We start from the raw sequence: 10,906 nt of genomic DNA, 5'->3' as shown, positions 1-10,906 counted from the left end.
GGGTACGGTAAAGTGGGTTTAGAACTGGAAAACCCGGAAACATCAAAGTGGATAGGTTGGAATCAGATAAAGTGAGTTTAGAACCGGAAAACCCAAAAAAAACGAAATTTTTTGCTAATTACTTACAACTTAGTGGGTTGAACTTTGAAAATTTTCATATTGATATCCCGACTTTGGGGGACAGTAACTCATTGAATATGAAACCAAAATTAACAAAATTATAGACTAAGATCATGTCCAAACTCTAAAATATACCCTAGAAAAAACCGCATGTCAATCCGACTTTAAACGAATGAGATATGAATGTGTTAACATTTTCACAGAATACAAAGTACAAAAACAAATACCTAAAAAGTTGAAAATTTTCAGTTTTGATATCTCGATTTCGGAGGAAAATAAATCATTAAATATTAAACCAAAAATGACAAAATTATAGTCTAAACTCATGTACAAACTGTAAACTACAAGTTGAAAAAAACCACATGTCAATCCGACTTCAAACGAATTAGATATGCATGTTTTAAAACTTTCACCGAATACAAAAAAACTAAAAAAAGTAAAAGCTTCCAGCTTTGATATCTCGACTTTGGGGACTGTAAGTCAATGAATATAAAACTAAAAATGGCAAATTTATAGTCTAAAATCATGTACAAACTCTAAAATACATGTTGGAAAAAACTGCATGTCAATCGGAGTTGAAACGAATGAGATATGCATCTTTTAAATGTTTCACAAAAACCGATTCCGGCCATAAAAGTGGTTCCGGTTCCAAACACCTGTTCCGGTTTTTTGACCCGGTTTACCTGGACCGGATTTACCCAAACCCAGATTACCCGGAATCCGGATAAAGCTAATTTTTAAACCCGAAACCGGAAGCGATTTTATATATTCCGGTTTTAACGGTTCTGGTTCCGGTCCGATTCCGATTCTGGTCCGGTTTTCCGGTTCTAAATCTTGTCCCTATACACCACATATGCATCAAAGACTTATATATTTACTTATGGACTTCATGCGAGTTTGACCAGGTCCATCTGCAATTTTTTTCTCCCATGTGTGTGTGTGTGTGTATATATATATATGCAAAACATTTATTTTTCCATCTTCCAACTTGGGAAAACTCTCTCAAACCAATCAAATATTCACTCATTTTAGTACAGAAAACCTAAACAATATTTCTAAAGAAATAACTAGTAAGCTAAGCTTTATGGCGAATTTTTATATAAAACCTACCAATTTGTACGAATTCATAGTAAACAATTTCAGATTGCATAGTCAACCTTACCAAATTCATAGTCAAACCTAAGTATTGGTGGAATAAATTTCGAAAAAAATGGCATATCGCAAATTGAACAAAACCCATATGTGATTTGGGATGAGAGCGTATCACATATGGAACAAAATCATCGTAAAATCGTAGATGACATATGTGATTTGGGATGAGAGCGTATCACATATGGAACAAAATCATCGTAAAATCGTAGATGAGATGAGAGCATATCGTAGATGAAACAAAACCCATATGCGATATGGTGGAATAAATTTCGAAAAAATGGCATTTTTTTAACCTTCGGCAAATAGCAGATAGATATGGAGGGAATAATAGACGGACTCACCAAATAGCAGATTGACCTCACCAAATAATAGATGAAATGTCGAAATCACATATGTGATCTAACCATCTACAATTTTAGTGGATATTTTGTGTATATTGTTTTTTTAGGCTATTTTAAACAAAATAATTTGCAAATTTGGTTAAATTAACAAATTTCTCTTATTTAAATATAGTGATATTGAGTTTTCGTGTGTGTGTATATATATATATATATATATATATATATATATATATATATATATATATATATATATATATATATATATTTAAAAGTATTATAAATTTAATATTTTATAAAAAAATATTATTAAGTATTAATTAAAATAAATTACTTAACATATAAATAAAAATATTTAAATTATGATATAATTAAAATGATTAAATGAATTAGTATTGAATAAAAAGAAAAAAAATTTAGAAATACAATAAGAAATTAAAAATAAAATTATAACAAGCAATTGAAAAGTATAAAGTGAAAAATATAAACTAACGGATAAAATAATATTTTACCATAACTTAAGATAATTAAAATATAATGGAACTCTTAAACAATGATAACCAAAAGGGAGGTGATCCATACACAACAATTTGTCTTCATACATAACAATTTGTATTGTACAACTATATAATGCATGAATTGTTGTGTATGACAAAAACTGTTTTGTACGAATCACTTCCCTAATCAAAACTAGAGAAATTACAAACCATTAAAGATTAACACCAAAAAGCGGCTATAATTATATTGATATTGAAAACATAATTAGAGTAAGTTGAAAAATAAGAATATATTAGCTTGATTGGAAAACAAGGATCAACGCTAAAATCTATTGAGAAACGTTTGATTGTGATTTTTAGAGTTGTTGAGAGTGGCGAACATAGAAAATTTGAGTATTGGTAGCATCCAAAAAAATTCCGAATAAATCTAAATTAATAGTTCACTCGTATTTCAAGACGTTGCATTTAATAAGAAAAAAATTACATTAGGTGTCAGAATCTGAATAGTGGCCGTTACCTTCGGGCTCCACTAATATCTGCTACTGATTGTTCTTACTGTTTTTAGAAGTAGTTGAGAAATTGTATCCGTTCTTTCATCTTTGCAATCATTGTTGTTTTTAGACTTTATAATTATTTATTTAAATTTGGATTTTGTATAATATTTTGTATATTTTATATGACTATTCATCATTTTTATTCAAATATTTTATCAAATATATACATTTTATGCGGCACAAAACAATTAAAAAATATAAAATTGTCATTTCAGTTGTCAGCCAGAATCAAACAATATAGTTTAGTCAGAAGCAGGTATAGTCAAAGCTTCACATATAATCAACCCTTGATTCAGACTGACTCGATCAACAACTATCAAATAGTTCCTAAGTATAGGGGCGGACTTATGTGGTGCCTGGAGGTCTCGGGCCACCACTCCAATTTTGGTTGTTATTGTAATTTTTTTTCCTATTAAATGCAACGACTTAAAATATGAGTCTCTATTATTTTAGATTTATTTGAAAAAAAAATTATATGCCACCATTATATATATATATTAAAGCCCATGGCATGTTTTAACAGTGACTTTTTTCATTTCTCACTTTTGACACAGCTTTTTTTATATATTCCTAACACTGCACGCTTTCTTTAACTAATTCACACTTTCGCCTCAATATTTTTTATCATATATTATAATATTTGTCCAATTTTATCAGCTTTTTTTATATATTCCTAACACTGCACGCTTTCTTTAACTAATTCACACTTTGGCCTCAATATTTTTTATCATATATTATAATATTTGTCCAATTTTATCCAAATGCTTACTCACTTATCCTTTCCACGTGTTTTCTCTCAACTCCTTCCTGAGCATCTTCCTCACAAATTCCCATTTTCCGTGTTTCTTCCTCGTCACTCTCCTTACAACAGGTAATTTTTTTTCTCTATTTTCTCATCTTAGGTAATTTTTTTGTCTCTATTTTCTCATATTTCTTTAGGGTTATGTAATTGGGTTTTATAATTCTCCTGCTTCCTTGTGTCATCGACGACTTCCGTTTGCTGATTGTTATTTTGTCTCCTGTCTTTCATGGCTTGTCGACCGGAGAGACCTGCTTCGTCTCACCTGTTGCTTTCTTCCTCTGTGTCGTCTTCGTCTCCTGTTCGAAAACGTCGACGACTGTCGACCTTCCTCTCTCTAACCTATGATGATTGTGGTGACTGCTCGCTCATATGTCAGTTCTGTGGTGCTCTCTTCTGGTATGCTGAAAGGGTTCTCGCCACTTCTACTGTGAACCAACCATGTTATAATCACTGTTGTAAGTCGGGTGCTGTTATTCTCCCTTTTCCTGTCACGCCTCCTCATGTGTTGACAAGCTTATATAATGTTCCTACTTTTAGGCAAAACATTAGGGCTTACAATAGTATGTTCGCAATGATGTCATTTGGAGGTCAGGTTGACGAGAACATTAACAAAGGTCTTGGTCCGTATGTTTTCAAGGTTTCTGGTCAGGTCTGTCACTGGCTTGGTTCCCTTTGCCCTTAAGATAATAAACGTCCTAGGTTTTTACAATTATACATCGTTGATACACAGAACGAAGTGTCTAACAGGCTGTCTTCCTTTGATGACCCATCAAAATCCCCGCTAGACGAAAAAATTGTTACAATGTTGATGAACATGTTAACTGTTCATAATGAGTACGTTCGTACTTTCAAAACTGCTCGTGACCTTGCTGCTGAAAAAGAGTTGGAATGTTACACGGTTTGCCTTTTTAATGAGGTTCCTGATAGGCGTTACGGTCCGCCTACAGGTGGTACCCTTGGATGTATTGTTTTAGGAGATGAATGCGTTACAAACAAGTATGACATTGTTGTACATTCAAAGTCTGGGAAACCGCAACGAGTTAGCAAGCTTCATCCGAGTTATATGGCGTTACAGTATCCTTTGTTGTACTCGTATGGAGAGAATGGGTAGTCACCACAATTGAAACAGTCGAATGAAACGGGTGTCGATGCAAAGAACCTAACGGTAAACATGTACTATAGTTACCAGATTCACGCCCGTTACAGTGTTTACTCCCTCCTACTTAATGCGTGTAGATTATTCCAGCAATACTTAGTAGATGCATACACCTGCATTGAACAAGGGCGACTTGACTATTTTCAAAACAACCAAGAACAAATGAGATCAGAGTACATCACCGGGATTTATGATGCACTTTCTAGGGGAGACGTCGAGGGTCGTCATATTGGGAAACGTGTTCTTTTGCCTCCATCATTCGTTGGTGGTCCGCATTACATGTATAGTCACTACCAAGACGCATTGTCGATTTGCAGGGAGTATGGAAATCCACAATACTTTATCACCTTTACATGTAATGTCAATTGGCCCGAGATCAGACGCTATATGATAGCTCATAACCAAATGGATGTCCATAGTAGAGCCGATATCATTTGTCGTGTGTTCTACATAAAAGTCAAAGCATTTATTAAGTTCTTAAAGGAGGATAACACCTTTGGAGATGTGATGGCCCGTAAGTCACTTGCATTTGCTTTCTTATTTATTATCAATTATCTTCTTTTCCTTGTAAATTGCCTACTTCGTTATCTATTATTAGTTATCTTATTTTCCTTCTAACTTCCCTCTGCACCCATCTTACACAACTTAATATGTTGTATTTTTCTGCAGATTTGTATACGATCGAATTTCAAAAGAGGGGGTTACCACACTGTCACACTCTTTTGTGGGTGTCTGATTCGGACAAACTACGGGAACCCCGTGATATTGACAGGTTCATCACTGCTGAAATCCCAGATCCAATTTATGAGCCCTTACTATACCAGACTATCACAAGTTGTATGATTCACGGACCATGTGGTTTACTAAATCTAAAGTCTCCCTGCATGAAAGATGGCAAGTGTAGCAAACACTATCCAAAATCATTTTCAGATTCCACTGTGTTTGACAAACAAGGTTACGCGCATTATAAAAGAAATTGTTTGACACGTCATACGCTACAGAGTGGTATTCAAATAGACAATGGATACGTTGTCCCATATAACAAGCGCTTGTGCAGTCGTTTTAACGCACACATAAATGTTGAATATTACGGTTGGAACATGATGATAAAATACTTATTCAAATATGTTTCAAAAGGTATGGAGCGGGAAAAGTTCATTATTCAGAAGGATGTTTTTACTGATAACACTAGCACTTCTTCAGAAGCTGTTATAGTTGATGAAATCAAAAGTTTTCTTGATGGTCGATATATCTGTCCACATGAGGCTGCCTGGCGTATTTTGAATTTTCCAATTCATGAACGTAATCCACCGGTCACTATACTACCAGTTCATTTGGCAAACATGCAGACAGTTTATTTCAGAGAAGACAGTCACATCCGTGATATTGTAGAAAAACCATCTTTTGGTAATAGTCTGCTTTTGGGATGGTTTGAAAGTAATAAATGGGACAAAAATGGACTAGATCTGACTTATGTAACCTACCCTTCAAAATACGTGTGGGAGAAGAGAATGAAGAGGTGGAAGCGAAGACATCTTGAAACATCACATGCAATAGGTCGACTCGTGTTTGTACATCCATCTGCAGGAGAGTTGTTTTACCTCCGAATGCTACTTTGCTATCAGAAGGGTTGTAAGTCATATGAAGATGTACGCACTGTTTCTAATCGACTCCACCCAAATTTTCGAAGCGCATGTGAGGCATTAGGTCTAATTGGGGAAGACAAAGAGTGGCTAGCTGCTTTTACACAGGCATCAGAATGGGCGACTTCCGCGCAATTACGCTCTCTATTCTGCCATTTACTCATTTTTTGTGAAGTGAGTAACCCTATGTCATTATGGGAGGCTGGATGGTGTAAGATGAGTGACGATATACTGTATAATCTGAAAAAGAACAATTCTAACACAGAATTACACGTAACCGACAATCATCTACAACAATTGACTTTGTTGGAGTTAGAAAAACTTCTACGCTCATGCACTCCATCAAAGTCAGTAACTGATTTTCATTTGCCACCGCCATCAGAAGAGGTTCAGCTGGTTTTTGAAAATCGTTTGATTTTAGAGGAAACAAGTTATAATAGAGAAGAGTTATACAAGCAACATCAACTAATGGTATCTCAATTAAACTCTGATCAGCTTCAGATTTACAACTTTGTTGTATCAGCAAACAATACTAGAAAACAAATTTTACTCTTCGTTTATGGGCATGGGGGAACCGGGAAAACGTTCCTTTGGACTACCATACTGTCGTATTTTCGTTCACTTGGAAAAATTGCTCTAGCAGTTGCTGCTTCAGGTATAGCATCATTACTCTTACCTTCAGGAAGGACTGCTCATTCCAGATTTAACATACCGATCGACTTGTCAGAAAGGTCAACATGTGACATTAAAAAGAAAAGTTTATTGGCTACCCTCTTGGAACAAACAACAATTCTCATATGGGATGAAGCCTCAATGAGTGACAAACGTTGCTTTGAATGCTTGGACCGTTCATTAAGAGATATACTTGAATGTGACAGTAAGTTGTTTGGTGGAATGTCAATCTTATTAGGTGGTGATTTCCGACAGACTTTACCTATCTCTCCAAAAAGCAGCAGGTCACAAATTGTTTCTTTAACCTTACCAAACTCATATCTATGGCAATGTTTCACAGTCTACAAATTGAACCATAACATGAGGTTACTCGGTGGTAACAGTCACTTCACTTCAGACTTTTCTATATCAACATTTGCATCATGGTTATTGAAAGTTGGAGATGGAGAATTAGGACATTCAGATGTAACTGACACAGCAAACACAAAATCGATTGACATACCATCCTCACTCATCATTCCTCCAGGAGAAGCAGCCTTACAAAGTCTTATATGTTTTGTATATGGAAATGACATCCTTACAGAACCATCCCTAACTGCTTTGTCAGAAAGGGCAATTATATGCCCAAAAAACAAGACAACACATCATATAAATGACTTCATCCTTAACATTTCTCCTGGAAGCGCAACAACTTATAAAAGTGTTGATTCGATTGAATCAAATGGGAATCAAACATTACAATTTGAAAGTTTTTACCCACCTGAATATCTCAATGAACTGAATTTCTCTGGCATGCCTCCACACATACTCTTACTCAAAGTTAACACGCCCATTATGTTAGTCAGGAACCTAAACCAACGAGAAGGTTTATGCAATGGAACACGCTTAATGGTGTCGCACTTATTACCACTGCTAATAGAAGCAACTATAATAACTGGAATATCCATTGGAAAGCGAGTATATCTGCCACGCATAAAGTTTATCTACAAAAGCTCTGATTTGCCTTTCACTTTCATTAGAAAACAGTATCCAATTAAGGTTTGCTATGCCATGACAATTAACAAAAGCCAGGGTCAATCTCTGAAAAAAATTGGCATTTACTTACCCGAACCTGTGTTTGCCCACGGTCAATTGTATGTTGCATTATCCCGTGCGACGTCACCAGATTCAATCAGAATTCTAATAGAATCTCATGCCAACACACCACAAAACAGGACAAAGAATATTGTTTTTAAAGACCTCTTACGCAGAATAGATACTACTGAGGTCGAAATCATTGTTTACTTCTCTAAATTGAGACAATCTTATCATATTTATCTCTTATTACCTGTCATTACACTGATTGCATATATGAAAACAATTTACACTATTATAAAAAAATTATCATGTTTATTCTTTGTTTAACTGTAACAGGGTTTACTTGTCTAAATTGAGACAATCTTATGATATTTATCTCTTATTAACTGTCATTACACTGATTTCATATATGAAAACGATTTACACTATTATAAAAAAATTATCATGTCTATTCTTTGTTTAACTGTAACAGCAAGAACATGTCTGAAACATTCACAACCATTTCGGAGTTACAGTATGGGTCTCCCGGGACGAAACTTGAAGTACGTATTCTGCGCACATGGAAACCACAACAGCGTACGTATGAAACCTGGTATCTAGCAGTTGACAAATACGTAAGTGGGTGATCAATTTTACAGAATTGTGCATAGTGGATTATCTAACTTACACTGTCATTTAACTCCCCAGGGTGATGCAATCCAAATATTAGGACAAAGAAAAGACCAGGGATATGTAGAATCCGTCCTTAAAGTTTCTAAGTGTTACACACTCTCCAAATATGGATGTGCAGAGCCAGATTCCTTTCAAAAATGGATAGACAATGAAATATATATTGCTGTTGGGACAGCTTCTTCTATCACGTCTCTCTCAGACACCAGCACAATCCCCCAAAATTGGTTTCATTTCATATCTAAACAACAGATACCAGACTTTGTTGACCAATCCCCAGGTATGACTTCACACCAACACTAATTACATGATACCCAAACACCTCATGTCGTACAGCTACATGAAACCCAATAATCTTACCTACGTAACTTATTGTTACTTGTGCAGACTTTGTAGGAATATTTGTCAGGTTCAGAGATTGCCTTAAGAAAAACAAAGACCCTTTCCTCCTACTAATTCTGAGAAATGATTCGTAAGTAATTTGTGTTTCCAAATACATTTTTAACATTTCTAACATGTATGATACCTGTCCATATCAGTGGTCAAGAAATTGCTATAAGTCTTTGGAGAGAGTGCACAGATGTGTCAGACAAGTTTGACCGTGCAGCCATTGAAAACACAGTCGGGCCTACAGTAATAGCTGTAACAAATGTTAAAATCGCACCGGTTGTTGGTACACATAGAATAACATCCTATATGATACCCAAACCATGACATATAATTATACAAAACAAATTAAGTAAAACATTAATACAATTTTATCTTATAGGTTCACTAATGCTAGGAACAACGAGTGCAAGTTATGTTTACATCAACCCACCAATCGCAGAAACAACCACATTACTCAACAGGTAATCAAAATACACGTTATACAAACCATTCTTATATACATTTACACTAACCATTACAAAAAAATGACAGTTTCGCAACAAATCCTACTTCCTTAACCACAATATCCGCACCACCAATATCACTATTTGACATGAAGAACAAAAGTCACTCTGATCTTCTGGTATATCACTAATCTATTATTACCCAAATATACTTACAATATCCCAACACATCTATATCATAACGTTTACATCCTCTTACAGGAAAGAACATTTACAGTGACAGCATCAATCGTTGATTTCAAATTCACAGACACCTGGTACAGCGTACTCTGTCCCCAATGCAGAAGACCAACATTGAAGCAGGGGAATAACTGGTTCTGCCCATCACACGGAGTAGCCAATGACCCAACTTACGTGTATGTAACTCTACTTTAAGATAGATAATACACATGAACTTTACATTAACTAAAAAAACATAACCAATTTATACAGGTACAAACTTTCTGCAGCCATCACGGACCCGACTCATTCAATGAATGTCACTCTATTAGATAACACTGTGCAAAAACAAACGGCCACAACATCAGACAAGCTAATAAACGAAAATGAACCAGATAACAGAAAAACAATACCATCCATCATCAACGAAAAGAAAGGCGTCACTAAAAAAATGGCCATCCAAATGATGAAAACATCTACTACAAACAACATTCGCTTCATAGTTACCGACGTTGAAGGAAATAACATCCATAAGTCAGCAATACCAACAACACCACCTCCAACAATAGGACTGCCCTCCAAAACAACCGATAACCACCCTACATCCTCATCTAACCCACCCCAGTCAAAAGTTAGAAGAAATCTGACATATGAACATCCAGGTAACTGACAAAACACAATTGAAACACCCTTAAAATAAGAAAGCTAATACGTTTTTATTGAATAACAGATCAGAAGGAAACACCACCATCAGCAAAACATCCACGCCATCCTCACTAAGAAGAGTATTCCAGCACTCACATCAATCGTCACTACTTTTCTCCATAAGTGTCTACTTACATGAGTAGTTGTATGTACATAAGTACTACTTAACCTTCACGTCCTGTGTAACCCACATCACACATCAGTGTAAAACGAACACAAACTCTTAAATATATGTATCTTTAACTGTGTATTTCATGCACCCAACATAGAAGTATACAACCATGAAGAACGAAATCCAACAACCAAATTTGCTCCAGTTACACGTTCACTTGTAAAAAAATTATTTATATTATGTAGCTGTTTTTCCTGGCTCACAACAACCCGTCAGTATGAGAAAATAACATTAAAAATTACAATTCCACTTAGAATAACCAGACTAACAAAATATAACATACTCAAATAACAACAA

The 10,906-nt window shown here is 35.1% G+C and overlaps 1 protein-coding gene across 1 annotated transcript; it reads left to right on the top strand.

Moving 5' to 3' along the window:
• Positions 1-4,634: 4,634 nt before the first annotated feature.
• On the top strand, positions 4,635-10,512 carry LOC145075858 (uncharacterized). Its single transcript, XM_079021948.1, has 11 exons — positions 4,635-5,133; positions 5,289-8,067; positions 8,484-8,625; positions 8,699-8,960; positions 9,068-9,152; positions 9,220-9,353; positions 9,450-9,531; positions 9,602-9,692; positions 9,775-9,887; positions 10,006-10,394; positions 10,463-10,512. Exons 1-11 carry the CDS (start codon positions 4,635-4,637, stop codon positions 10,510-10,512), a joined length of 4,626 nt encoding a protein of 1,541 aa, XP_078878074.1.
• The last annotated feature ends 394 nt before the right edge of the window (positions 10,513-10,906 follow it).

This window comes from Lactuca serriola, chromosome 9 (assembly GCF_051521515.1).
Source record: "Lactuca serriola cultivar US96UC23 chromosome 9, Lser_US96UC23_V15, whole genome shotgun sequence".
NCBI lineage: Eukaryota > Viridiplantae > Streptophyta > Magnoliopsida > Asterales > Asteraceae > Lactuca > Lactuca serriola.
The sequence above is the reverse complement of the archived record's forward strand: the minus strand, read 5'-3'. Positions and strand labels throughout refer to the sequence as shown.

Bases quoted from the DNA above. Each gene is read 5' to 3' on its own strand.
- LOC145075858 (XM_079021948.1), top strand. From the start codon at position 4,635: ATGTACTATAGTTACCAGATTCACGCCCGTTACAGTGTTTACTCCCTC. The intron at 5,134-5,288 runs GTAAGTCACTTG...ATTTTTCTGCAG, and splicing joins CTTTGGAGATGTGATGGCCC to ATTTGTATACGATCGAATTT. The intron at 10,395-10,462 runs GTAACTGACAAA...ATTGAATAACAG, and splicing joins TCTGACATATGAACATCCAG to ATCAGAAGGAAACACCACCA.